The sequence below is a fragment of the Corvus brachyrhynchos genome, unplaced genomic scaffold, assembly GCF_000691975.1.
Source record: "Corvus brachyrhynchos isolate BGI_N302 unplaced genomic scaffold, ASM69197v1 scaffold4, whole genome shotgun sequence".
In the NCBI taxonomy this organism is placed as follows: domain Eukaryota; kingdom Metazoa; phylum Chordata; class Aves; order Passeriformes; family Corvidae; genus Corvus; species Corvus brachyrhynchos.
This window is the reverse complement of record NW_008237878.1, coordinates 670,579-697,733: the sequence shown is the minus strand read 5'-3', so window position 1 is coordinate 697,733 and position 27,155 is coordinate 670,579. Positions and strand designations below refer to the sequence as shown.

Sequence of the window (27,155 nt, the reverse complement as noted above, 5' to 3'; positions counted from 1 at the left end):
TTTCTTAGTGTTTTAAGTGCCCCTAATGCTACTTTAAACTGGCTTTTGGCAAAGTCTTCTCTAACATAATGAAGTTGTGTTGCGTGACCTACAGGGATCCTGACAGAGACAAAGAATTGTTAGAGATGTTCAAGATGACTCGTAGTGACCCAGTCCTACAGACTCTGGGACTTCTTCTGAGCTTTTTTTCCCTCTAAAAAACTGCTGTGTTTCTCAGGTCCAAAGCAGTAATGCTCCTTCTAGAGCCCTCCAATGTGTGAAGGAGCATATTAATTTTGTGCCTTGTGGGACACTGTGTGAGAGGAGCTGGCAAAAGGGTGAAAGTATCAGGTTATATCCTTGAACCCCACTGGATGTGAAGTTCCCTGTTAAGAATGTAAATAGCATTGGAAGAGCAGATGTTTGATTTAAATGCAATGGAAATGCTTTAGGGAGAAAATATTTTTCAGCTTGAGAATTTGGCAGAGTAAGGCACTGCTAAGGGGAAACTATTTATCTGACAGAACTTGTAATATGCTGTAATCAGTTTGAATTTCTCCAAAGATATTTATCATGCAAGTTCTAACTTAGCATGACTATTATCAATTAGTATGAATGTTAATAATTTATCAATACCACTTCAATAAATATATCATGTTTATTCAAAGTGTAAACAAAAGCTTTTAACTCTACTTTAAAACTGATGTGAAAGGTAATATAATTCTCTGTCATGCAGAAAATAACCTTAAAATACTGATTTTTGTGGAGAGATATGTTGTATTTGCAAAAGAATGTAACCATTTAGTTACGGGTAGGAAGCTTTCTTCTGAATGCCTTCATTTCTTTTGCATTTAAATGATAGTAAAAAGTCTTCTGAAAGTATGGAATATAGAGGCTTCCACACTTACCCAATACTGCTTCAGTTTCTTTTAGAGCAGAATATTTTCATTTGTTGCTTGTCTTACAGGTAAATAGCACCAGTTAGTATCAAATGCAGCATCGTCCTCAAGTCCTCTGGGTTTAGATCTTTATCACGTAAAGGCCACACAGCTTTCCCTTTTCCAGTCCATCAGGATTAGTGGGGTCTGCTGGCATTCCCAGTGCTTCCAGCAGGAGGCGTTTCGGATGGCTGGGACAGAGATTCCAGCAGGAGGTTGGAGGTGCTCCTCTTCCAGCTGGATTTACCAATATTCCAAGCTTTGTGGGACCAGAACTTCCGAGGGGAAAGAAATACACTTGCTGTTTTTCAAGACCATCAGTTTTCCCTCTGGAAGATCCCACATGATTCAGCAAATGTATTTTGGAAAGGAAAGGGCCATTATGGCTGTGGTTTTAATGTAAATAGGGGACACAAGTCTACGAGAAAAATGGAAGGTGGTGATGAGAGCAGGGAACATTTGGTACCGATTCTAGTTCTGCTTATTAAAGCTCCTTCCCTGCTGGGACCACGTATTTACAAACAGGGGAGGGCAGGTTGGGGATGTGAAGGTCAAAGGCATCCTTAGCAGTAGTGCCCTTGAGATGGGAGAGCTCAGGATCCTGAGGAGAGGGAGCAGGACAAAAAGCAGGATCACGACCTGAAAAAAATGGGAAAAATAAGCCTCTTTCCTTGGTGTGTTGTCTTTCAGAGGGCTAACTTACCTGGTCTTGTTAGTAATACTTCTAAAGAAATATGATAAAGCAAAATATATGCCTTCATATGTTGTGCCCTAACATGTCTGTGTCATGATGGAGGCATTCAAAACTGGGGGGAATCATCCTTAATTAAATAGCAGAAGCCTTGCATGCCTATCTCTTTCTCCTCGGAATGGAAATTTATCCTAAATTGTACATTCTTACATTTAAGAACATCTAGAACAAGATGTTCTTACAACGTAAAAACAAATAAGTACGTTTAATAGCCAAAGGATTTGGAACTGACTTCAATAAATGTAATATGGATTGAAAAGGGGTGTTAATGTCACTTGTTTTACAGTATTATAGAAATGAAGAATTAAACCTCTAAGTTTATCCCCTTCAATTCCATTTCCTTAAGCTTTGTTAAAAGTTTATGATGATATTAGGAAATGAGGTTAATATTGCTGTTGCTCCTAAAGATTTAGGAACTCAATTCAATCTCAACAAAGCAATGGTAAGCTGCAGGCTGTGCCACAATCTCGTTAGGCAGGTTTTTCTCCAGCCCTCAGCTGTCAGCACTGGCAGCCAGGATGGGGATGGGCTCAAGACAGAGGGCTACTTTAGGGTATTTCTTGAACCAAATTTTTCCTCTTCTCACAGTAATTATCCCACAGAGCCCCTTAAAATTTTTCCTGGAAAAGACCAATCTCCCTTCTTAGCATCCTATTTTTTTCTGTTAACCAGAAAAGCTAAGCAACACTAATTCAGCCCCAGAATACCTGTCTCATGCTGGCCAAAGTACATTTCCTGATGATGATGATGCCTAAGAGTAGCAACAGCATATGAATACTGATAGCAGAAAGTCAGACACCAGAAGTGTCTCAGATTTGTTTTAACTTGTTTCTGTAACTGTTAAATGTTGTCATCTTGTACTTGTCCCAAGTTGCTGTATTAGACAGCCCAGGCATCTGAAGCTGTAAATAAGGAAGAGATATGAGAGTCAAGATGCACATCTTGACTGCCAGGGAGTGTAATAACTTGTACTCAGAGCTATTTACATGTGTGGCATAACTGATGTTTAGAGTGGAGAAGTTGTTTGTACTGTACTGAGTTATTATAAATAAAATAGACTCTGAATTGCACTTTAGTGTGGGTTAAACAGTTAAGGTCTGTGAGGTGATAGAAACAAATAAGGGAAAGCTTCTCTTCTTGAAGAAGGCAGTAGATTGGGACTATCCCTTTGTGAAAACATTTTTCTTCATAATATTCTGTGGAGAGCTCTGAACTGAGATGGGTTGATTTGTTAAATGGAGAGCATCGTGACAACAGATTTAAATATTACCCACTGTCCTTCACAAGAGGTCTGAGAAAAGAGAAGAGCCTTTTCCAAGGCAAAAGAGCCTTGCTAACATTGTGAGGACTTCTCCTCCTGTGTCCTGTTGTACCCGAAGTGCTGCTATTGCTGCAGTGCTACCTGGGTTCCCTCTGCATGGGGTTTAAAGCTGTGAAAGGCTTGGTTTGCAACAAATAGAAGATATCACCAGGTTTTTGGATGTGTTGGCAGATAGCTTTGATTTAAATACACCATTTTGGTTTTGGAGCAGAACAAACAATTGTTTTCTGTTTATCATAAAGAATTTGAATGCATTTAATTTTTTTTTTAATGTGCAATCCAATCCAGTGGAGTTCTGAAATTATTTTGGAGGCAATCCAGTTGTTGCTTTGCTGCACAAGGGTTTCTGGTAAAGCATATTAATGCTCCTCAGGAGAGGGGGAGGTCAGCACAAGCGCTGCACAAATGAAATTTCTAGTACATGTAGGAGAAACAGGGGGAATAAGGACAGGTGAGAAGTTTGCATATCCACTGCTAGTGTGAGGTGCCTGTATCCAATCAGCTTCTCTGTGATTTAGGCCTTCATATTCCAGGCTTCATTCTTTTGAGAATTTCGTTTTATTTTGCAGCTCAGGGTAAGGCAGAATTGTTGGTTTCTCCTTGGATTGTTGCCAAGAGTGCAAGGAACCTTTTTGTGAAGTTACTGATGTAAATTCAATATGTCTTTCAGCTTTTGAGCTCTTTGGAAGAAGCATAAGGACATAATATATCTAGAAAAAAATGACTGTACTCCTGAAGTATGATAAATGGTAATTCAGGCATGTTATTTAATCTAATATAAAGGAAAAGCTTGTAGCAACATCTCTGCTTATCTTGTCCAGGCTTTGTTTTGTTGTTTTTTCTCTGCTTTTGCTTTCTTTATTGATGTTACATCATTCTTTTTACTGCTTAAGTTCCTCCCTTGTCACATGTCAGTATTTTAGGCTACTTTACTCGTTTTAAATGGCAAAAGTCTGAAGAGCTTACTTTTTCTGTCACTCTGATTTACTGTGCTTTATTACACACTGTAAATTGAAATGCCCTCTGTGAATACAGTAGAGAATCAATTTAAATAGATTTTTATTGGAGTAAATAATTTCTGTGTGAAACTAAAAGCTATGAATATTCATAAGACAAAATAAATACAATTCGTGATAATGCATACTTATGAATAAATTGAGAACTAATAAATAGAGATTTTCAGGATAGAAGAATGAAAATAAACCTAAACAGAGATGCCTTTCTCAGTCTGTCACTTGATTTGAAAGACTAATGTTGTTTATTGGACTTGATGATCTCAGAGGTCTTTTCCAGCCTTAACATTTCTATGATCCAATGACTCTCTGGGTGTTCAATGGTGCCCTGTGAGAGAGGGACGAGCTCAAACCCAGCCTCTTGTGAAAACCCCAGGATGGTACCTCAACCCTTGATAAATGGACTTTGTAGTTTTACTTAGGAGAAGTTATAATTTGTTAACTTTATTCTTGCTTGATGTTATTTTCCCTTTTTTGTTGTCTGTATTTTTTAACTGTTTTTGCAGTCCATTTTAGCTCTGTAATCCAAGAGGACCAGCTGTCTAGGCACATATGGAGAACTGATGAATATGTGCAAGTATTAATTGTGTTCTCAAATTGCTTTTTCTGTGGGTGCCAGTCAGGACACCTCTGTACCATCCACATCTCCCACACAAATTTTTTGCTCTTCAGTTCGTTTCCTTGTTTTTGAGACATCTTTGTATTGACCTATAGTCTGACCTTTATTCATCAACAGGCACTTGATGAATACTCTCTAATTTGATAGGTGATGTTTAAGGTTTGCATGGTAATATTACAGATTTTGAGTTAGACTAAACTATAAATATTGCACAGATCTTTAAATTCCAGCAGAGTTTTAATATAATTTGCTTAATTTAAAAAATCCAGACAAAACTGGGAAGAAAGGCAGGATTTTTGTGTTGTTTCTAATTTGAGTATTTCCTTTCATGTACTGATGGTGCTTGCAGGCTTTAATATCTAATGTAGATACCAAAATCCATAATAAGGAACCTGGGAAAAGCTACTCACTTGCTTTTATAAGGAAAATAATTTTTTGTGCCCTTCTCCCTCATTACAGCCTAAGGCAGTTTTATAGGAAATGTCTTAAGGGACTGCTCTTGAGAGAGACAAAATCCTGACTTTACAGTGGTGGTAAATGAAGTCATGGTAACAAAATGATTATAAATAGGTCATCTTCTGTAATGTACCAGTCTGTTATGTATTTTCCTATTATGTGGCATTTATTTAGAGATGACAGAGGCAGCCTGAGGGAATTGCACGGAAGCAGGGCCTGTGTTGTGCTCAGGTGTGTTGGGTTTATGGCCCAGGTGGGCTGGTCAGGACCCCGAGCCCCTGTGCCAGGTGTTGGCTCTGGGGATGGTGCTGAGGGAAGAGGCCAATTCCAGCTTCTTCCACAGGGCTCAGCCCAGCTGTGGGGGGCCTCTGGCAGCAGCTTTGGGGCAGGGAGATGAGGGGGAAAGTGGAGAAACAGCCCCACAGACACTGGAGCTGAGCAGGGGGAGGTGAACCGGTGATGGAGCAGGGATCCACACTGGGATCCACATGGGCAGAACCCACCCTGGCACAGGGGAAAAGTGTGAGGAGGAGCTGCCATGGACTGACCCCTCCATTCTCCTGCCAGTGTGGGGAGGAAGTGATTCTGTGAAGGATGGAGGAGTTGGGAGTAAAGGGAAAAAATGTTGGGCTTGGGAAGAGGGTGGTTGAGGACAAGAGTTTTTTGTGTCTTTGGATCTCACCACCCAACTCTATTTTAATTGACAATAAGTAAATTCCCCCAAGGGAGGTCTCTTTTGCTGGGATGGCTGTTGGTGAGCAGGCTCTCTGTCTTTATTCCAATCCACAAATATTGTCATTTCCTCCCCTGCCTGGCCTGTTGGAGAGAGGGATTGAGAGAGGGGCCAGGTGAGGGAAGCTCCACACCAAACCCATCTTTTGGCTTTTGAACTCCACAGAGTTAATATGGAGTCATTAAAAGAAAAAAATGTACTGCCAGAATTCCACTTTTTGATGCATAGCTGCACATCTGAAGATTATCCAAAGATTGATTAGCGTGACTTGTTAGTTATAACAGATCAAAGAAATACAGCAAATGTTTTTGTGTCTGGGGATAGTAAAAGGAGGCAACAAGACGTGTTAGAGGACTTGTGCTGCATGTGAGGAGAGTCCCAATTCATTAAGCCCATTCAGGTTCTTTGTCTGTGACTCATTTTAATTAATACGATAAAAGTTCTGCAAAAATACTTACTTTTGTATTCCAGATTTGCCAAATATGTTTATAAATGCACACAGCAGATCATTCTAGATGGACTGATAAAGTGCTCCTTGCTTGGGAGCTTGTGATAAAGCCAGCTGAAAAATGAGGGGTTAGAGGTTGTATGAAAATTTACTGTGAATTGAATAGAATGAATGCTTACACATCAAACTGACTTGCATATCTTTTATTTAACTCCTAACAGCATGATAAAGTTTCAGGTTTGTTTATGATGCTACTCTTACTAAAACTGAAGGGTTTTAATACTGAGGAGGATTTTTTTTCTGTAAATGTGGTGTCTGGGGTCATCTGTTTTACAGTTTTCTTTACACAGGGGTAGGAATCCTGATTAGCTTAGCTTGGTGTTGAATTTTGAAGGTTTTTTTTAAATATTGAAAGAGAGAAGTCATTAAAATGTGAGCATCTCCTTCCTTCCTTCCTTCCTTCTCTCCCAAATGAAGCTCATTAGTCCCTGGGCTTGTGTAGTGTGAGGAGGGATATTATAAACTGGTTTTCGACTGCTTCAAAATCCCTTCTGCCTGCAAGCCTGGAATTAAGCCACTTCCAGCTCTGTTCTAGCTCTCCTTTCTCTCTCATGAGTGTATTCCTTCAGTATCATGGATCTTGCATCTACGGTTCTTCATAACATTTTTCCCAAGATCACAGCCACAGCTCTGCTGGCTTCCCACTTTCTCTTCCTCCTTTCCTTGCCATGGGCCTTGGATTTTCTGGAAGGACACCCTGTGTTTAGCTCTCTCTCAGTACTTGTGCATTCAGTTTAGAGCAGGTGAAACACTTGTGCTCTATAATCTCCTTTATTTGTATTTAAATACATACTTCTGATACTTCTGTAAAAAATGACTGTTTGAACATAACCACAGAACATACTGTAATTTAACCAGCACAGAGTTCTGGATCTGAATGCTTGGATAACCGTGAACCATCATTACAGGAGTAAGTGGCTCTCTTGGCAGGTTTATTTGGGAAGTCTGAATATGATGGTTTGGGACCTGATTCTCATGATAATTTAATTCCCAACTGTTTTATTATTTAGATATACTTAATTTGCTTTTTTGTTATTACCAAACTCAACAGTTTTCATCTTGTGTTTTAACAACCTTTTCTTGTTCACAATAAATAGCATATAAAAATGGACATTTCCCATACCTACTGTCATTGTCAGTTTATATAGGATGTACTTGTGACAACGTTTAGTAATAAAACCTAAACAAAATCGAGTAATTTCATTCTTATCAGCTGTGCATGATTATCTTCCTTGCATAAATATTTTCAGCCCCAGAAATTTATGTCTTTCTGTTAGGTCTGATGTCGGATTTTCTTTCTTTAAAGCAGGACCAGAACCGGTGTTGAGGCAGAGTTGAAAGACTGTGCATCTTTTAGTCTCAAAATTTTTTGATAGGAACAACTGATGATGCCATCTGTGCTTAACCTGCTTCAGCAAAACAGATGTGTAATCAGGTTCAGGGAAATTAAAAAAATACTTATCAAAATGGATTGCATTGATGTCTGTTTTCCTAAGTCATGCAAATCTAGTGGTCTTATAGGAAAACAAACTCAAGTAGGTGGAATTTCTTTTTTCATCTCATCTCAGCTATTTTTGGTAAACAAGTGAAAAACACTTGTTCTGATAATGTGTTGCAACAGAAAAGACTTATGCTTCTCTTTGTGGATGCTCCTCTCTCAGATGTAGTCTTGGTAAATGCAGGTGTCTTCATTTAGAGGGCTTTTATAACCCACTCATGTGCAAGCAGAGATGTGATCAAGGCAGTGCCAGCTGATGAAGTCTCTGTGTAAGTCCATCTACTCAGTGTTTTCCCAAGTGAGATTCCAACATTTCAAGCTTTGCAAAGTGGTGGGAATGGAGCTCAGTTGTTAAAAAAACCAGCATCCAGCTGCAACAGGAGATCTTGTTTTCCTACTTGGGATCTCCCTTGGTTGTTTTATGCAGTATTGGAGACCGACTGTGTGGACAGGAGCCCCTTTGACACACAATCCTGACCCAGTACAGAGTGGAGTAGTTTGGACACACATCCTTATGGTATCTTATGGTATGGGTGGCCTTGGTTGTTGGCCTTAAACTTTCCTTTTTGGGAACTCACAAATAGTTACTTCCTTGGGGGAAAAAAGTATTTTCACTTGTCTGGTTTGGGGGTGTTTGGTTTTGGAGAAGAGGTTTTTTTCCATAATGGAGTACTACCAGGTCTTCTGGAAAGGATGCAAGTGTTAGATGTGTAAGTTTTTTGGGGGGGATTTTCTGTGTATTTATCTTTACTGAGGGTGGTGGCGTGGGGGGTTTATATTATTGACGGTAATTTTTCTCTTTCAAAGTAGTTTTCCTGGTGGATTTTATTGTTAATGTCTTTAGTCCTTTTTAGAGTGCTAGATAATGAATTTTCATACACACCCCTCATACCAGGCTAAATTTTGGTAACTGGAATATCACAAATAATTTAAAAATGCTTTTCTGTTGTGGTGGCTCATTGTTGCTGACTGCTCAGAGCCATTCAATTAGCTGCTGACAGAAAGCAAGCTTTTTCACCTCTCCATTGCTTTAAATCTAGAACTTTACATTTACTATATGATTGCATTAGGTATCATCAGAAAATGGGCCTCTTAGCAGATTGAGCCTAAACCTTAGGAATAAGAAGTTATTTAGTATGAATTGCACTACTTTTTGATGTAAATATTTTAAGGCTCATAAAAACTGGATTGATGTTCCTCTAGGGTAATTAAATGAAAATTTGGTAACTTATTAATCTCTCTCTTTCTCTCTCTCTTTCTCACATTCTTTGTCTTTCCAAACTTATTTTCCCCCCCTCTCTTTTTTTCCCCTGCTGTTTTCCCTCCCTGCCTCTTTCTTTTTCTCTCTCTCTCCTCCCCCCTGCTCCCAAAAATGTGTGCCTTTACAGAAACATAAGGTAGATCTTTTCTACAAACTGCGGCATGTGATGAATGAGCTCATTGACCTCCGCAGGCAGCTGCTCTCGGGGCACCTGACACAGGATCAGGTGCGAGAGGTCAAGAGACACCTCACAGTGAGGCTGGACTGGGGCAATGAGTAAGTACTGGGTACTGTTTCTTCTAATTCTTCTGAAGTAACTTTTATTAACAAAAAAACCCAACACAACATTTTCTTTCCAATAGCATTTGTGCACAGGGAGAACTTGGGATTATTTGAAAATCAAGTATAACTTTTTACAGTGAATTTATTGCCTTCTGCAGTGAGTTTTGCTCTCGCTGTGGAATGAGCTGTTTACCAGTAGCCCTTTCCTAGGGCTCCCCTCACTTATAAAAGGATTAGGTCACTTTACTTACTTGGTACCAACCTAGAGAATATTAGGCCTGAGAGGATATGTTCAGAGGTACTTAAAGCACATTTTTCTTCCATTGAAGAAGTATTTTAATGGTTGGTGCAAAAAGTAGAGAATCTCACAGTTAGCAGGAACACTGGAGCTGAGGCTGTGATATTTAGACTTTGTATCATGACGCTCCTCAGGGGTTTAGGCTCTCCTTGGTCAGTTCCATGGTGATTTTGTGGAGAGGTTCTTTTAAAGCCAAAGACAACTGCAATTCGTTCACACAGAAATGGTAATAAATTGCTATTAGACAAAAAACAGCCCTTGGCCAGACTTGTGTGTCCTGAGATGTGGATCAGGCAGGTAAGTTGTGCATGACACACATGTGACACTCTCAGACAAACAGCAACTGCTTTTCCACTGGAGTGGGATTAATGCTAATGAGCATGTGGGAGTGGGGAGGAGTCCTGTAAGTTGACAGCTAAGGAGAAAATCCAATGTTTTTCATTAAGCTATGTTTGTTTGATTCTGTTCCTTAGTCACCTACATCAAAACCCCCTGTGAGGGACATACCTGAACGCCCTGATGAAGGTTTAGCAGCCCCCTTGCTGCACTTCATGTCTCTCTTGTTAAAAGAAAGCTCTGAAGGACATAGACCAATAGATTGCATCAAGTCTTTGCTCTGCAGTGCGGAATTACAGATATTTTCCATTCTTATTCCCAGTAGAGTAAATGGGAACCAAGAGACTGTTTTTGAGCATTACGCCTGCCTGGTTTTGCTCAGAGTTTATGGATCAAATTAGCAACAGGAAGCTGCAAAAATGCTGTGAGGAAAAAAAGATGAGGAGAGCAGACAGCAGTGCAGCAGTGAAGAGAATAGGTTGTTCTGTGAGGTGGCTATAGACCATTTTTGATGTAAAACCATTAAATAGGAATGTAATTAAAACTATAAAGGTAAATCTAATGCATGACAATTATGGAGAAGCATCAGTGAAATCAGTAAATATATTCAGCATTATATTCATCTACTCAGGTTGCCTATTTAGGAGAAAAAAAATTTCTTTGCTTCTTACTACAGGTATTGAACTCCCTAGAGAAAGAGGTGCATGATATCAGAAATACATACAGTATTTAAATCTAAATATCTGGGACTTGGAGGGTATTTCTGCAACAACACACTTTTCCACAGAATTTTGGAAGAGTTCTGCCACTTTCTTCTATCCACCCTCTCTGAGTTTTATCACAAAACTTACGACCAGCTGTGTTAATCTGCTAAAAACACTAACAATTTTCATATACATATTCACATAGTACTGCCCTTTCTCAAGTATTATGATAGTGTTAATTGCTTGTTTTGTCATACTTGAGATTTGCAAATAAAATAAATGAAAAACCTTGTTATTAATGTGCATTAATGATGTCTGAGAAGACTGAGTACCTGCAGTTTGAGCAGGGCTGTAATTACTCAAGACAGTCCAGTTTAACAGGAGATCCTCCATGGCCACGTAGCTTTCAGGAAACAGGTCATCTCACACGTCTGATATGTAGCATGCTTGCTTATTTAGTGAGAGGCTACTTTTGTCCTGACCTTGATCATTAATGAATTGTATTCTTTGGGAAGGAGTGATGCAAACATGAAACTCACACTTCTTGTCACCACCAGTTAGGGATTTTTTTTTCCTCTTTGTTAAACTGGTATAATTTTTCCCTTAAATACACTGGCAGTGGCTCAGTCTTCATCCCTTGGTGGGAGCTGGTGGAAATCAAGGGACAGATAAACTCCTTGGATGAATAGCTGCAGGTTTCTTCTTTTGTGAAAGAAGTCATTTAGACTGTTTTCAGACCTTTTATTTGCTTCGTTTTGTGTGCCTACTGTAAATAGTAAGTTTTGCTCTGTAGTTTGGTCTATTAAAATGTGGGAATACCGTTTTACTTATTATTGCTGCTAACCCTCTGTATTGTTGCTAATCATTCTTGTAACACAATACTGATTGCCCCTTCCTGTAGCAATTCCATTTTCTGTTGCTTACACATTCTTTCTCCCCTGTACAAAAAAAGATCCTGGACTCATCCTTTTGTTCACTCATTCGTGCTTTGTTCCTTGTTCCAGTTACCCCCAGGTAGCTTGGGTTTGCTCACATGCAGGGCTGATACTGCTGCTGCAGAGGATTTTGTGTTTCCCAATCAGAATTTGCTACTTTCAGATGAGCATCTTGCTGGTTTTAGACTTGCACTTTTAAGCATCTCTCTGTGTATTTTTGCACAACCAAAATCTCATCTACTGCTTTCTTTCCTGCATATCTTGCTGCGTTTTATACAGAATGCTGCAAATACTTCTGCTTTCTAAAAATGTTTCACTCTGATACAATTGGCCATAATATTAATATGTGGAAGTCTGAAATGCTATTGGAAGTGTCCAATGGTCTGTAAATAACAAGCAAAAAGTTGTTATAAATGTTATAAAGCTGAAATCTGCTATTTATCATCTCATTTAAATCATGTTATGAAGTGGACTCTTCAGTTCTTCATCTCATTTTCTGTCATGTTTCAAGTAAAATAGATACTTGATTTTAGAATTTTTGTTTAGGTTTCTGCTTCTACATGAATGGATAAGTTTTTCAACTTTTACTATTGCTTAGAATGAGAAACCAGAATGCAACTTTTTTTGCTGATGAAAAGCTGTTTCATTGTAGAGACTTTTGCATCAAAAACAGATGAAGGAATCTGCCTGACAGATCTTCTATTTGAAATGTGAATCCTCTGCTTCTGCTTCAGTGCCAAAAGCTAATTGCAGCAGTATGTGCAATACCTTGTGTGCCAGAAAGGCAGATAAAGCTTTCTTCAAAGTAATTCAGCTTGAAAATCAGAGGTCATTTCACCTGATCTCCAGGATGATTCTTTCAGATTAATGTAGCACCTGTCAGATTACCAGAAAGCATCCAGGTTTCCTTTCATACTTAGGGAAGACACTTCCTTCCCTATAAATGTGGTATAGATACTCTGTGTTTAGGGTCAGAAACAGAGTAAAGAGGGGGAGCCACCAATACCTTCATATTTTTGACAGATAAAAGCCATAAACAAGATGAGTTTGTAGGCTTGTATTACTTTTTAGTCAAAGGTTATTCCTTTTCCCCATAAAATGTTATTAAAATCATTGCATTAAAAGAAATATTCCAAATAGTTGCCATAAATTCTACACAGAAAGATCCACAGGTAGCCAAGAGGTACAAATGAGTGTTTAAAATGAAAAACAAAGGGAAAATATTAGCAATAAATCTTTCACACTGTCATGCAAAGAAAATGTAACACACGTTTAAAGTCATGGTTTTTCTCCTACCTCACAATTGCAGTTGGAAAGCCAGTAGCAGTTGCAATGTTAGTACCTGCTAACTACTGACATCCATAACTGTGGAGGGGAATTTTGTGATCCAGTGAAGTCAGCACAGTCTTAAATTTCAAAAAGCCCTACATTTCAGTGCTCACACTATTAGATTATTTTGGGGCTTGGAGTGATCTACCCTCTTGTCATATTTTCTTGACATAAAAGGAATTAGAATGACTTTTTGGTAGTGTTGCAACAATTAGCTTAAAGTTGGTAAAATGCATGTGGATATATGAATTAAAAGTACAGATGATACCTGTTTTGAGAATTAAAGGCAGTTTTATTGCAGTAGTTGGCATTGTATCAAAGGAGATCAAAATGGGAGAGACCAACTTAACCATAAAGAAATGCCTTTAAGAAGGTTGCAGGAAGAGCAGCTGCCATTTCTGTCTAAATGTACAGCATCTTTCCTGAATAGGCTTGGAGTAATGATTGAGTTGGGGTTAAAGGTCTAAGAAACTTTCCTGAATGTCGATCTTTGAGGAAAAGCTGAAAAACCTTTCTCTGTAGCCTGATACTGCCATGCTCCGAAGTATTTGCTACAATTCCCTTTTATCCTAAGATTCTTTACCTTCATCTCATCATCTTCATTTTAAGAAATAATTTCCTGTGTAGCATTACATCAGTACTTTATTAATTTCTGTATAGATGGCAGCCCCTGCAGTTTTTAACATAAAATAACTTAATTCCATCAAAGAAAAGTATCAGGTTGTATTATTAGAGTCTCATTTTGACAAACATGTTTTTTTCATGTATTTGATTTTCCATGGATTTCTGTATTGTATTTTCATCAAAGTCTGTTTTAAAGTCTGTATGTAGTTTATGTGAATCACTGCTAGGATCATTTTCTTTCCCTTCACCATCTTTATTTGTGTAAGAGAAATACGAATGATATTGAATGAGGCTTTGATATACTGAGAGAAGGAATACAAGAAAAATTGATGCCTGTAGAATTAAAGATGAAAAGGTTGAGGGAAAGTGGACATTTTTGGAGCAAAGGAGATGAGATCGTGCACCCTCCAGAGATGTGATGAGCTCTCCCAATTTGTTCTTCAAGATTGAGTTTGCATCTGAGAGTTTTTTGGGGTTTTTTTTAAAGTAAAATGAAATATTTCTGCAAGGCTCTTCTAGGAAGAGTTATCCTGACTTGTGGTTTTACAGATTCTAAATGCTGTGCTGTTTGTATTGTAAATATATGGACATACTAGAAATTAGGAATATTCTTCAAAATTACCATTAAAACCAAGCTGTTTTTTTCTAGAAGCCTAGTTAACCTTGAGTTGTGTGTTCATCCCTTTCAGTATTAAAAAACCCTGTATTTTTGTCAATTGGCTGGATTTCATATTACTTGAGAGAAAATTATCTAGAGATTTTAGGTGGTGGATTTTAAAAATTATTTTCCCCCAAAGAAAGGAAAATTGTGAAGACCTTTATGTAGAAGAGGAAGAATGCCTAAATGCCAGCTGGAGGTATCCCAAACAGATGCAGTCAAGAGGTAATTGATAGGCTTGGTGATATTTTGTAGGTATACTTGGGAAATAATTTTGAAGGGCAGTTCAGTGTGAAGGCAGAATAAAAGAGCACAAGAATTTGCTTGTAAAAGAAAGTATTGTGCAGACAGGAACTGTCAAATAAACAAACCAGCACATTATGTAATTTTTTGCATGCTCTGTTTTGGAGAAATACTGCCTGGCAGCTAGGGCTCTTCTATTCCCCCAGTGTTTGATAATTGAGAGGGAAAGTGGGCCACTGACTGTCATTGCCATCTCAAACATTATGTTGTCAGTCCTTCACAGGCAAAAAAATTATTGATACAAATTGAGTGTACAAACCTGAACTTCCACCTTCCACCAGTAAATGGCTGCATGTTTGTGCTCCAGCCAAGACACCCTTATTTGCTGGGAGCAAGTGTTGTGCAGGATTAACATAGTATTAGAGAATGAGAATCTTCTGGGCTGAAAATCCACGGTGTTAAGGGATTTAACTAAAAATAGGGTATTAGATAAGTTTCACAGGGATGCTGCTGCAGTTGTGTTGAACGTTATTAAGCAGAAGATAATACACTTGTCACGTTCTGAGTAATGAGTGCAGGCACTGCTTCACCCCAGCTCTCCAGAGAGCTGAAATGATGTGAACAGAACCTTGTCAGGCTGGGATTGGCTTGGCCAGGTGTTCCTGGGCAACTTTAACAGAGCTCTATGACTGCCCTGGAACTGCAGTGCACACACAAGTGGCTTTGATAATGTTAGTGGGGAATAATTTGTTCAATATCTGTGTGCTGAGGGGAAATCCCTCCTTTATCAATGTACTTCAGGGGTGGGAGTGTGCACACACGTGAATGACAGGGTATTTTGGAGGTTGTTTAGATACATGAATTTGATGAGCATTAACATTTTTTAAAAAAAACCTTTGCAGTGATCTCTTACTGATTTTACCTTTTTTTGGTATTATATTTTTTGACTTTGTGTGATAAGGAGGCTCAGCTGGCAGCTGCAGGTAAGGATTACCTAGTGTGGCCTTATTTTAATCTCTTTCATTTGGTAAATAGATAGTCATTTTCATTTTTGCAGCTGCAGTTTTCAGATACTGGTCCTGGGCCACAGATAACTTGTGTTTGATAGGTTTAATCAAAACAAAGTGTGAAACCATCACTTTCACAATGTGGCATTAGAACTTAGAATTTGGTATTTGACATGAAACTGCATTGAAGAAGGAAAGCTGTTCCCTTTTTTCCACTGAAAAGATAATTGATTTTAGCAAAGAACTGAGAAACTGGAAATTCCAGTTTCTCAGTAGGATGTTTCAGTGACCATACAGTGCTGCCAGGACAAGTGAACAGGGCTGAGCTATATTTTTGAGGTGTGATGGCTTAGGGATATAAATAAAGAAGGAAAACCTGATTAGGCTGAGTTTCAAAAAAGAATTACGGAGTTTGGAAACTTCTGGGTAACGTTTAAAAGCACCGTGGTGAGCAAAGGTAGCTGAGCTTCCTCCTGGTGAGCTGCTTCTCCCTGGCTGTTGTTTTAAGCCAATTGCTCAGAAAGAGACACTGGATTGCCTGGAGCCTTCTGTTATTGCTCCACACAATTACTCTGCAGTACCAGAGAGGTTTTTCTCAATAAAATTTTTCATTTGCCATCAGGAACAAGTCTGTGCAGAATGTTTCCCTCTCTGATTACAAAATTAAATTGACTTTTGCTTTTCTTTTATAGTTCATTATAAAAGGAGTGCCAAGGTAGTTGGTGAGGGCACCTCTTCTGAAGTTGTTGTTTTTTTTTTTTTTAAGACTATCAAGAATTTCAATAGAAAATGTCTAGAAGTGAAGTATCAAAGTTACATAAGGCAGAAGCAGGAAAATAGTTAATTCATGTGTTGGTTTTTTTTCAAATTTACTCCTAATGTGTGTTTAGTGTACCTTTTTATTGTAATGCTCAGAACTCTCTCTGCCTCAGAAACTGAAGATCTATGGAGCAAAACTTGAGTTTTGTCACTTTTAAGGTTGTCATGTTCTGCAGTCTACAGTTATTAATTAATCATTAACAGTTGTCATTTATTTGTCTGGATGAAGAATATCTTATCCTGTCTGCTACTCATGTGAAGCCATGACCTGCACTGCCTTCTTTACAGCTGAATTCTTTAACCAGTCATCTTTGCATTGGTATTCTTTTTTTATCAGTTTATGTATTTGATTTGAACCAAAATATTAATTCTGTTCAGAATGATTAAAAATATTTTGTGTGTGTTACAAATAGAGATTAAGATTATTGTTATTGCAGTTATTGTTTGTTATTTAAAAAAATACTATGTTTCCACAGTAATAAAGTTGGGGGTGAAGTTTTATGAACACCAGGAATATCAAAGCAGCTTCCCAAGGCTCAGGATCTGTTGGCACGTTTGAACAGGGCTATTAATGGAACTTTTTCATTATGTAGTGGAGGATCTTACTCAAATACTGCAGCAGAAACCTGAGTACGAACTGTCTTTACCTGCTACATTTCCATGTACAAAATTAACTTTTTTGGGGTACTGCACCAACATACTGGCCAAAAGCTTCCCCTGCATTAATTGCCAGAGCTCCACTGAAGTCAGGGAACAAAAAGTAACAAGTTTGTAGAGGGATTTTTTGATATTTGCATTAAATTTTCTTTAGAAGGGTTACATGTTTAATGGTTAACAATTGCAGTCAGACTGGAATAGTTGACTATTTCCATGTCCCTGCCATGGAGGAGGCACATGCAGGAGGTGCTGGTGAACCTTCATGTACCACCCTGACACTGCTCCTTCCTTCTCTTCCAGACATTTGGGCCTTGACTTAGTTCCTCGGAAGGACTTTGAGGTTGTGGATTCAGATCAGATCAGTGTTTCAGACCTCTATAAAATGGTAAGAAATTCTGTGGAAGATTGCTCTGAGTTTTCACTGTGGGAGGGAAAGAAGAGAAAATGTTTTTATTCTTTACTCTTCCATGTTTTCTTGTTTAAAATGGTGTTGTAATCTAAATGTCTTCTTCATTTGCACCCTGACCACCAGCGCTGTGTCTCTGGTAGCCTGAGTACCCTAAGCAGTGGCATGCTTTGATACATTTTCAGTTCAATTAATAAACTAACACAGTGTTACTCTTGGAAGGTTCTGTGAGCCCAGAAAGTCCATGAGAGCCACTATTTGATTCTTTCAGCAGATCTACAGATGAAGAATACCTAAGTGAAAAGTCTGGGTTTAGTGGTTGCATAGATAATAAACATCTTTGCCCTGCTACAAAGACTTTTTGAGCTCACTAAAAAAGGGCAGAGAGGAGGGAGACCAGTGCGTAAGTTAATTTAAGCAAAATTAATCCTTGAGCATTAAGACCATCCCTGTTTTATGTCAGTGCTCCTTAAAAACATGATGTGCATTTGAATAAAAATATTTGGATTTTCAGGTAAAGTAGTATAATCCCTTCACTGGAGTGAGTTCCAAATTCTGTCATGATTAGTCACTTGTACAGTCCTGTTGGTACCTAATGAAGTTGAAGTTGTTTTGGAAATGTGAATTGTGCCATTAACGAACTGTAAAGTCACTGATGCATGTTACAACTTAATTGTGTTTGGATTCTCTGTTAGTAGGACTAATACAGATAATTTTGGTTGTGTTGTGATGTAACTGTAGAGGGAGAAACAGCATGTAATGTCCAGCAGGTAAGCAGCATGTAAAATTCAGGAAAGTGAATGAAAACCCTTCCTCAGAGGCTGTTTTATCCAAAAAAGAAAGCCCCAAACAACCCAAATAAAAGCCCCTCAGCAATTATTTTATACAACTTCTTCACTTAATATCTTCCAAAGAAAATAGAGTGTTTTCTACGTAATGCTGTTACAGTGTCACTCACTTCTAGGAAGCTTTTAATTTCCTATTTTAAAACAGTTTTGACTTTCAGCTATTTCAGATTAGGAGCAGAGAGGTCCATGGCTTGGGGATGGGTTTTGGTGTGCAAGATATACCTTTTCCTTAAACCAAAGGCATGTTTTGTAAACAGGCTGGGTGCTGTTGCTGGTTTGGATTATTTGCACCATATAACAGTGGATTTCATGGAAAGAAATAAAAAGTGTTGCATAAGAAATATGAAAGTACACCAGTCTATAGAGCTAATTTTTAAAGTTTGTTCCTGATTTTCCATGGTCTGAGGAGAGTTTGGTGCCAGTATAGCAGAGTTTTCCTTCAGTACAGCATGGAAATAACTCGCTACCAAATTCAATCAGTGAAGACTCAGAGTGTGAGATTAGTTGCTAACTAAGGATTGGTTTATTACTCTGAGGTTTATTCTGCACATTTTTTTACTCTGAATTCTTGGAATACTGCAAGTAGGCAATATTTATTGCCAGAGCAGCCTAATTGTGTCACCCCTTAGTCCTGTGCCTGTGCTGCTCCGTTCTGGGCTGGGCTCAGGACACACCATTACTCACTTCACACTTCACTGCTGCCGGCATCTGTAGATGCAAGAGGACAGTGCTGTCTAATCACATCTCTTCACAGTCAGAAGGCAATTTCAGGAACCAAAGCAGCTGAAAACCTGTTACTTTTTTAAACTTGAATTTAGTACAAAATGAGGGAAGGGTATGTTGGTGACTTAGGTTGTTTTAGGGTTATTTTTAATATGGTTGGGGGATCATTGGTATTATTTAACAAAAACTCAGGGAGAGAATCCTCCTTACTTGTGATGAAATACTTCATGGATTCTCAAATGAGCAATGGGTTTTACATTGTAGAATAATCTTGCAGGAATAGTTGTGAGAGCCAAATTGCTTTCTTGTATTTTCAGGATTGTAGGATGTTAAATGTAACATAGAAAACACTCATTAGCAGAGCAGTGGGTGAGGTAGCACATCAGACTTTTCTCTCTGCGACAACAGATTCAAGCATTTTTTACTCAGTCATTAGACTTAGCACTGCTCTTCTTGATAAATTGTAAGTTGTTAAATTTGAGCCTCTTTTTCAGCTCTCATGTTTCATGCTAAGTGTATCCATGACTGCTGGGTGATGCTGAATTCATCTGTTTGGCAGAACTGTTGTGCTCTGAGGCCGTGCTCATCCTGCTTCTCCACGTTACTCATTCTGAAGCTAAATGCCAGTGGCTGCAGGATGCACAGTATTTGTCAGGAGTTGTTGCTTTGCTCCTGAAGGAAAGCAAGTTGCCCTTTCCCTATGACAATGTTTGTGACTTTAACCAATATGACAGAACACTTTTAAAAAATACATATTACTTTTGAATGGTGGGAAAATATGTTCTCAGAATTCTGCCACAGAGCTCAGTGCTGGAGTTGCCACTGGATTGAAGTTGTCGTTTAGGAACACAAAGTCCTGCAGAATGTCAGGAACACTTGGATGGCACATTTTAGTGGAAAGGGTTACAAGTTACAAACGTCTGAAGTCATTTCGCAAATCAGAAGTGTTCAAAGCTGGTGATGAATTAGGTTTAGCTTTTCTATAAAGTTATTGAAGTGGGTGTGTGTCTTCAGGACAAGTTCAGGAGGTGCATGAAAGGCACAGCTGTTGACTGTGTAACTGCTGCAGCTTAGGCATTTCTTCCAGCTGTGTGAGAGAAATGCCGTGAGTTCACCAGAGTTCGTATTAAAAAAAAAATAGAGTTCCTAAACAAATAGTTTCAAATTAATGCTGCCATTAATGCACCTCATAACTGTTTATTCTTTATTCCGATGGTAAATGTGATTGGTAAGGAGGAATAGTCAAGAAAATAGTTCAGTTACCCAGAACTCTACTAGATAAGGAAAACAGCTGGACACAAGCTGGACAGGAAGATCACGAAATCTTTGTTGTGATTTTCTTGGTTGTTCTCTGTTTAACAAAGCAGATTGACAGAGAACAGGTTTGTGTATGTTGGGTTCTAAACCCCAGTAAGAGGTCAGATGAGAATATTAAGGCAGAAAGCAGTTTAAGACTGACTTGGGAATGATGGGATTCACTTACCAGGCATTGCTAGGAAAGGAATGAGGAAGAACAACACTGAAAACTGATATTGGTAGATAAGATACCATGAGAAAGAGGTTTGATGGGAAGAAGAAGGTAAGGAGAATTGATAGCTCTTTCAGTAAATTAAGAACAAAACCAAAGATGCTCACTAACAGGCCAAGTTGGATAAGTTAGGAATTCTTCTTTTCCTCCAGGCGTTAGAGTGAAAGGGACATTGAGGTTACCAAGAGCAAGTTTACAAGAGCCGAATTTTATAGAGAAGTATAATAGAATAGCACAAATGGGCAAATAGAAAAATTGGGCAATGCACAAATTCAAGTTTAACAAGCAAATGTGGTCAATTGTATCAAGAAACAGTTTTATATAAATAACCTGATGGTACTGGGAAGCTAAAGAAAAGTTTTTATACTGGAGTAAACCAACTGGCACATGATGCAAGAAAATAATGTGGCATTTAATATCCTTCTTGCCCCACTAAACTCTGGTAAGATGTTAACTTTATCAAGAACATTTTAGTTCCAGGGGATTTAGAACTGTGTACATTCCAGCTGGGATCTCTAGAGAAGCCACATCAGATGTGTTAGTGATAATCATTGGGAAGGTGGGTAAGGTTCCAGAATACCAGCAAAGGGCAAGCAAACTTCACACCTTAAAAATGGGTGATGGAGGAGGAGCTAGTAATTGTTCTCTCCCTGTAAAAAATGCTGGAAAATAATAATAATAATAAAAGAAAATAATAATTACTTGCAGCAAGGACATGAGTGAGTGTGAACTTGTCCAGAATAAGTAATTTTAAAAAGTTTCAATGTATTTCCAGAACACAGATATGTATAGTGGATAGAGGAGAAGCAGCTGATGCCATATTTAGATTTAAATAAAGGTTTTAAACTTTTTTTCTTAATTTAAATTCTCCAAAGGTCAGTAGTTCTAGATGAAATTACTGTAAAATAAACACAGAGCTAATTAAAAAACCCATACTCAAGAAAAAAAAGAAAAGGAGAATGGTTGTCAATAATTTGATTAAATAGGAGGAGGGATGAATTTGCTGAATTTCTTGAGGTCATCCTCCATTTTGTAGTGCTTCAAGTTTAATTAAGGACTAGATGCTGAAATAGGGAGTCTGCTTACTAAATATACAAAATCCACAAAGTTGGAAATGGTATTTCTGATTCTTTCAGTGGAGGGAAGGATCAGAATTCCAAATAATATAGAGAAACTGAAGAAATTATATGAAAAGTGTAGTATACCAGGGAGAATCAGAAATGTAAGGTTTTAACTGCTGCAATCAATTGTTACCTCAGAAGTACAGATTGGGACACTGCAAGCTTAGGTGGTTTTGTAGAGGAGATTTGAGGTTATAGTGCAATCACAAGCTGAATTAATTAATCTTTTCATCCTAATGATGGATAGGAAAAGAATCAATAGGCCTAGATTTCAATAGCAAGGAATCAGTTGAAGCATCACGAAACACTTTGAGAACAGCTATACTGAATGTTGTATTTGTTAAAGTGTGCACAACCTTTACAGACAACTATCTTTTGGGAAGAATAAAGGTAAAACTGATTTTTTTTTTGTTTTTTAGAAGGAAGATGGATAATTTCTTAACAGTCCTGATTTTTATATCACCTTGAAAGGCTTTTCAGGTTGGAAGGGCCCTCAGAGAGGTCTAGGCAAACTTCCTACTCCCAATGCAAGGTCAATACTGAGCTCAGACCAGGCTACAAAGAGTTTTGTCCAATTGGATGTCGAAATTCTTCGAGGGAAAGGATTGGATCCCTGTTCTAATGCTTGGCTGCCCTGATGGAGTTATATTTTTCCTTGTTGGAACATTGGCATATCCAGTGTTGTAATTGATGACCACAGTATTTTGACCAAGCTGCTGTGCAGCTCTGTGGAGAGCCTGGCTATGTCTTTGTGCTGGGAACTTCATGGTTACAGGAAGGCTGCCACAGGTCACCTACAAACCTTTTCTTCTCCAGACTCAAAATGCTGCATTCCCTCCATCCTCCTCAAGCACCTTGGGCTGCTTCGCTGTCCTTTGCTGAATGCAGTGTTTCAGCTGTAGTTTACTGAGTGCTAAGGAAAAAGGAATAAATGTTATTCTCAGTCTACTGGCTCCATTCCTAATAACAGAAACAGTACATTGTTAAATGTCCCTGCTGCCAGAGTGCTCCCCTGACTTACATTTGGCTTGCTTTAGTGGGACCCTGCCAGTCTGCTGCCCCCAGTTTAGGATCATCTGGGAATTTAAGGCTTCATAGGTCGCAGGACAGACCCCTGAAGAATCTACACCATTAACCACTACCTTTGGAGCCTGAAAATCCTACTGTTTGTGGGGTTTTTTGACAAAATAGTTTAGTCTACCCATGCAGGTGTAACTTTACAGTTTGGGTACAGGAATGCTGTGGGAGACTGTGCTGAGGGCCTTGCTGAGCAGAGGAGAAACAACAGCCACTGATTTTCCCTCATCTACTGATTTGGTTATTTTACCTCAGGGGAATCACTTGATCCAGCATAATGTACCCCTGATAAATCCATGTTGGCTATTTTCAGTCACCCTCCCATCCAAGTACCCAAAAATGGCACATACCCTCTGGGCACTTTGCCTGGCCAGAGGCAAGGGCGCGTAAAATTAACTCAGTCAGTGATTGTATTGTTACAATGTGGTCCTGAAGCATAAAAGCAGAGAGTTAGTAAAATCTTATCTTCTGATAGTGGAAAAAATTAAAACCTGAGATTTTTACCACTTATTGTTATAGGTTTACCTCAGTGTACACTCTGTAAGCAGCAGTGTTTGCTGAGGGATCTCTTCAGACCACCTCTCATATTTGTGTTGCTTGGGTGTCTCTCTCACTTTCTTACTTGGATTTAGAGATTAATTTAATCAAAAGAAGTCAGGATACCTTGAGTAGCTTAAATAACTGGTCTTTTCTGTGCCAGATGATTCTGAGTGGTTGCAGGTGACAAAAAGATTAAATAGACAACTCAGCCAACTTAAAGGCTTTTAACATTCAGAAGATGGTGCAATATTCAGATGAACAGTGGAGCACTAGAGCACTCTTTTTCTACTGAGAGTGTGAAAGAGGGCATTTTTATAACTGTGAATGTAAACAGATGTCAAAATATGCCATTTAGAATTCATAGAATTGTTTAGGTTGGAGGACACCTTTAAGATCCTTGAGCTCAACCATTCCCCCAGAACTGCCAAGGCCCCCACCGACCCCCGTCTCCAAGTGGCACAGCTACACTTCTTTTAAATCCCTCCAGGGGTGGGGACTCCACTACGGCCCTGGGCAGCCTGTTGCAATGCTTGACAACGCTTTGGGTGACAAAATTTTCCCTAATAGCCAACCCAGCAGTGAGGGGCCCAAAACTGAACACAGGATTTGAGATGTGCCATCACCAGTGTCAAATACAGGGGCGTCCTTGGTTAGCTGGGCCCGCTGCTGGCTCATGTTTGACTGGGACCTCCCCAGTTAACCAGAACAGCTGGTGAGGGATTGAAAGGGGCTCAGTGAGCACTTCTGCCAGCTTCCTCAGTACCCCAATATCTCCTTGCTTTATTCTCATTATGAAGAGTCTCTCTCCTTTTGTGGTAAAAAAATCTTATTTGTGTTCTGTGTGAAAGACAGTGTCATAGATTGAGAAGAATATTGCCACATACATTTTGTGGACAATCTTTTACTTTCACCTCCTTTGAAGCTTTGTGTTTGTCAACAGATCTGCTAATTCTGATACAGAGTGTAAATGTTTGGTCAGAGTAAGATGTTGGGTTTGTAATAGGAGAGAGATGGGGCAAATGAAGAAAGTATTTATTAGTGTGTGGTAGTGTCAGTGTAAATATTTCTGTTTAAAATGCTAATATTAAGATGATATGCAGGGAAAGGCATGGTAGAATCATTAATGATTTTTTTTAAAGCTCTCTGAAACCTTTTCAATTTAGATTAGTATTTAAATCTCTGTTTGGAGATTAAATGGCTTCAGTGAGTCTTGCAGTCCATTTTCTGATTATAACATCTAGCATAAAAGGCTTTAAATACAGCATCATCCTCTGAATTTTTAGACATGTAGCTCTTTACACTGATGCTTCTTTACAGGTGTTGGGCAGCTGAAATTTTTAGACATGTAGCTCTTTACACTGATGCTTTACACTGATTGTAGAAGAGTCTTTAACCATTTTTCAGGATTTCATTTTCTTATTAGAGCAAAAAGTTTAAACAACATCTAAAATCCATCTTTCTTTCTATATGCCTGTGTTTTTTAACAAATGCACCTTCTCACAAACAATATACCAGGAGATGATGGTTAGTGGTGAGGTATCTTCCCGTTTAGTGAGAGAAGATAGAGATTATACAGAATAATGAAATTTTCCAACACTATAATAACATTTCTTTTTGAAATTCTGTCTAACTCCTGACAGCTGTTTACTTTAAAAGCTAAGGTAAATACCCCCTGTAAATTCAAGTAGTTAGCTAAAGCACCAAGTTAGCTGAGAAAAGCCTTTAGGAAAGCAAGTGGTCTTGTGAGTGATGATACACTGTGAAAAAAAGGCCATGAAAAGTTGATAATCATTTTGAAAGTCATATTTTAGAATTACTGTTCTAATGCTACATAAATATAATGGAAATATTTCTTACTTTCAAAAAGGTTTAAATTTTGCTATTTTATATCTCCACAGCATTTGTCAAGTAGACACAGTGTCCAGCAGAGCACATCACAGGTAAATACCATCCACATTTGAATTTTTTCTTGTCTTTAAGTTTATGGTAATGTAGGTAAAGGTGTGATGGAGATTATTGGGTAAGTCCTTACCCATAGAACACTTCCTCAGAAGATTCCCAAGTATTTAAGTCACTAAGGTCCTTCAAATTCCATTTAGGTCTCTGAGCTCATAACTGTTGTTCTTAAAAGATCAACTTGTGTAGTGAGATCAAAAGCCTCACTCTGCCTGGGTGACTCCTCTCTACCTGCTAACACGTGGCTTAGTGGCTTCTGTTTCACACATCCTTTCTGTACTAATATAATCCAGTCCTGGTCATGGAATCTGGCTTTGATCTTTACAGAGATCTGTGCTTCCACAGGTACTTGTCTTTAAGGAATGAGGATTTCTTTGGATTCTATTTAAAATCCAGAACAAAATTCCTTTTAAACCAGTACAAATCTGAATTGTACGTCTGAAAATGTTCAGATTTTCTTGGTTAGAATGTACCTGTCTATGCATTCAGAGGACATGAGCATAGGGAACTTAGGATGTTCATGCTTTCTGTTTAAGATCAGAGTGAGTGCATGTAAAGGGCTGTAAAAACTGAAAGCATACATTTACTTACACTCTTTTTTCTTTGGCCACCCCAGCATTCACTGCTTTAAATATGTCTTGATATGTTGAGTCAAAATGTAAACCTTTCAACTATTTGGCTTGGTTGGTTGCTCATGTTATCAACCCTTATTAAGTGGTTTTCTACCTGCAGGACAAACTGGCCTGTTAAGCCTGGTTGTAAGTCATGGATTGTTTTTGAGTGAAAAACACCCTTAAGTTTAGGTCCAAATGTTCCCCCAGCAATGCCAAGCCCATCACTAAACTGTCCCTGAGCACTACATCTACACAACTTTTAAATCCCTCCAAGGATGGTGACTCCACCACTTCCCTGAACAGCCTGTTCCAGTGCTTGGCAGCCCTTTCTGTGAAGAATTTTTCCCTAATATCTAATCTAAACCTCCCTAGCACAACTTGAGACTGTTTTTCTCTTGTCCTTTTGCTTGTTCCTTGAGCGAAGAGACCAACCCCCACCTGGCTACAGCCTCCTTTCAGGGAGTTGCACAGGGCAATAAGGTCCCCCCTGAGCCTCCTTTTCTGCAGGCTGAGCCCTCCCAGCTCCCTCAGCTCCTCCTCATCTGACTTGTGCTCCAGACCCCTTCCCAGCTCCGTTCCCTTCTCTGGAGAAGCTCCATCACCTCAGTGTCTTCCTTGGAGTAAGGGGCCCAAACCCCAGGATTTGAGGTGTGGCCTTACCAGTGCCCAGTACAGGGGGACAGTCACTGCCCTTGTACTACTGGCCATGTAAGTGACCTCTATAAATGAATTGCAGCTGCTGGAAAGTAATAATGTAACAAATGTTATTAAAAATGCTTTGAAGTCCATCTGCTTTAAATGGAAATCATCAGGAACCACCCCAGTACTATTTTATAATTCATTTTCAGTACCAGGATCAAGGCAAAATTTGAGAAATAGGATTGACTTGGTTTACTTGATAAAATCAGATTTCCAATGCATAAACCATTTGTTTTGTATCTACTTGGTTATCACAGTTTCATCAATCTATTCAAATTAGAAGTGTTAAAAATAGAGGAAGAAAACTTAATCTAGCACCTATCTCTGAGGCAGAATATATTTGAGATTAGGCTTTTACTTGACGGAGAGAGGAGAGGCAACCTCTCAGTTAAAATGATCAAGTTGGTCACGTGTCCTTTATTTGTGAAGAGCTGCCTATGGTTTTCCCTGCTTTGAATCAGGTGGATACGATCCGTCAGCGGCACGGGGAAGCCTGTCGGATGCCAGTGCCTCATCACTTCTTCCTCAGCCTGAAGAGCTTCACCTACAACACCATTGGAGAGGACACAGATGTCTTTTTTTCTTTGTACGATGTCCGGGAAGGCAAACAGATCAGGTAGGAAGGTGTCAAATAGCTGAAAAGCTTCCTAGGAAAAGAGCTGTGAACAGAGCAA

The 27,155-nt window shown here is 38.8% G+C and overlaps 1 protein-coding gene across 1 annotated transcript in view; it reads left to right on the top strand.

The window, feature by feature from the left end:
- Positions 1-27,155, top strand: part of DOCK3 (dedicator of cytokinesis 3) — a 167,927-nt gene that overhangs the window by 32,417 nt on the left and 108,355 nt on the right. The window contains exons 5-8 of the mRNA XM_017732287.1: positions 9,205-9,353; positions 17,270-17,354; positions 25,111-25,152; positions 26,943-27,097. Of these exons, the coding sequence (XP_017587776.1) occupies positions 9,205-9,353; positions 17,270-17,354; positions 25,111-25,152; positions 26,943-27,097 (431 nt within the window). The remainder of the gene's footprint in view (positions 1-9,204; positions 9,354-17,269; positions 17,355-25,110; positions 25,153-26,942; positions 27,098-27,155) is intronic.